Raw genomic sequence first — 2,419 nt, forward strand, 5'->3', positions numbered from 1 at the left:
GTAGAGTTTTGCTCTGTAGCCCAGGCTGGAGTGCAGTGGCACAATTTCAGCTCACTGCAACCTCCAGGGTCCCAGTTCAAGCAATTCTCCTACCTCAGCCTCCCAAATAGCTGGGATTACAGGCATGAGCCACCATGCCCAGCTAATTTTTATATTTTTTAGTAGAGATGGGGTTTCACCACATTTGCCAGTCTGGTCTTGAACTCCTGACCTTGTGATCCGCCCGCCTCGGCCTCCCAAAGTGGTGGGATTACAGGCATGAGCCACTAGGCCCAGCCTCTCCTCCATCTTTAACACTGCCTTTGTCTCTCCTTTGAACTGTGAGGCTTTAATGTCTTGGTGACTTTGGAGGTGACCCACCCTTCTGCCTTCTAGCCCATTACCTTCTATTTTCAGGTTAAGAGTGTCTGGTTTCCCTCTGTTTGTGGCATCCAAGGGCCGGCCTGGGACTCACGTGTACCCACAGTGCCTAGATCCCAGAGACCTTCTGTGCATACTACGGGGAGCTGTTTTTTTGTATTTATTTGAAACTCCCTTTCCAGGGATTCCCATGACTATGAGTTCTGAAGCTTTAAGTATAGAAGTATAGGTAAAACATATTGCTTCCTGAATTAACAAAGACAGGAAGCCTGGGCAACATAGGCAGACCTCATCTCTACAAAAATGGTGGTGCATGCCAGTGGTCCCAGCTACTTGGAAGGCTGACGTGGAAGGATCACTTGGGCCCAGGAGGTCGAGGCTGCAGTGAGCCCTCATTGCGCCTCTGCACTCCAGCCTGGGGAACAGAGTGAGACCTTTCAAAAACAAAAACAAAGGCAGGAGAGTGCTATAGTTAATGTGATAGGTTTTGAAATTAAGACAGACCAGGTTTGGAATTTTGGTTTTGCTACTTGTTAATTGTGTGACCTGAGGTAAGTTACTTAATCTCACTGAGAATTTTCTATAAAATAGTGCTACCAACCTTTGGCATAGGGAAAGGTAAGTGAAATAATGCATCTAAATGTCTTTGTAGCATGTGGCACATAAGTGAGATCTTAGTAAGTGTTTACTACTGTTACAATTACAAAGAGAGTAAGAGGGAACTCAGGCAGTTATTGCTGCTGATCACAGACTATTAACTAGGTATTAATATTTCAGTTAATATTAGGTATTAATATTTTTGCCATTGAAAGTAATGGCAAAAACCCCAATTACTTTTGCACCAACAAAATGCATACCAGAGGATGGAGTGAGGATTCTTTTTATATCTGAGAATTGTTTGGATTAAACCGTCTGTGCAGCCCAGCCAACAAAGGCAGTGCTATAACTTCCACTAGAAGCTGTAGTCTGGGAAAGGGCTCTTAGGCTCATGTCACTTTTCTGCATTGACAAATGGCTTTTACTGCCTTTTATAGATGTATGCATACATTATATCTTTTCTCTGGTTCTCTGCTCAGATGAGACAGTTGCACATTTTAGGGACGGGTTTCTTTCCCATTTTTCAGCTTCTGTCATTGGGGCTTGGTATGTTTCTTTTTTTTTTTTTGAGATGGAGTCTCGATCTGTTGTCCTGGCTGGAGTACAATGGTGTGATCTTGGCTCACTGCTACCTCCGCCTCCCAGATTCAAGTGATTCTCCTGCCTCAGCTTCCCGAGTAGCTGGGATTACAGGCATGTACTACCATGCCCGACTAATATTTTGTATTTTGTAGTAGAGATGGGGTTTCACCATGTTAGTCACGCTGGTCTCAAACTGCTGACCTTGTGATCTGCTGCCTCAGCCTCCCAAAGTGCTGGGATTACAGGCGTGAGCCACCGCGCCCAGCCTTGGGGGGTTGGTGTGTTTCATAGGGCCAGGGACAGGGTTAGAGGTTCATGAGCACAGACCCTTTCCCTTTAATTCCACATCTATGCCTTTAATTCCACCTTCTTTCCTCTAATTCAATATTTATTACCTTTACTCCTTCATCTTTTTCCAGAGAAAATGATGTGGCTGGTATTGATGTCAACATGGGCTGTCCAAAAGAATATTCCACCAAGGTAAACTGATTTCCTTATACTCCTCATAAATGTAGGATGCAGATGAAGAGGCTAACAAGACATAACAACTAAGTATAATAACTAACTCTGGACTGGATTCTGTACTAGATGGGGAAAATGCTCAAAAAGTTTAGATTATTAGATGAACTGGCAAAATTAGAATAGGGACCCATATGGCCAGGTGCGGTGGCTCATGCCTGTAATCCCAGCACTTTGGGAGGCCGAGGCGGGTGGATCACGAGGTCAAGAGATCGAGGCCATCCTGGTCAACATGGTGAAACCCCGTCTCTACTAAAGCTACAAAAAATTAGCTGGACATGGTGGCGCGTGCCTGTAATCCCAGCTACTCAGGAGGCTGAGGCAGGAGAATTGCCTGAACCCAGGAGGTGGAGGTTGCGGT

The 2,419-nt window shown here is 45.1% G+C and overlaps 1 protein-coding gene across 7 annotated transcripts in view; it reads left to right on the forward strand.

Annotated features, from left to right (window-relative positions):
* DUS2 (dihydrouridine synthase 2) overlaps window positions 1–2,419 on the forward strand; it is a 63,089-nt gene that overhangs the window by 36,841 nt on the left and 23,829 nt on the right. For all 7 annotated transcript variants that reach the window (XM_017539456.2, XM_017539455.2, XM_017539454.2 and 4 more), the window contains one exon: window positions 1,959–2,019. In XM_017539456.2, coding sequence (XP_017394945.1) covers window positions 1,959–2,019 — 61 coding nt within the window. The remainder of the gene's footprint in view (window positions 1–1,958; window positions 2,020–2,419) is intronic.

Source organism: Cebus imitator, unplaced genomic scaffold (assembly GCF_001604975.1).
Source record: "Cebus imitator isolate Cc_AM_T3 unplaced genomic scaffold, Cebus_imitator-1.0 Scaffold118, whole genome shotgun sequence".
Lineage (NCBI taxonomy): Eukaryota > Metazoa > Chordata > Mammalia > Primates > Cebidae > Cebus > Cebus imitator.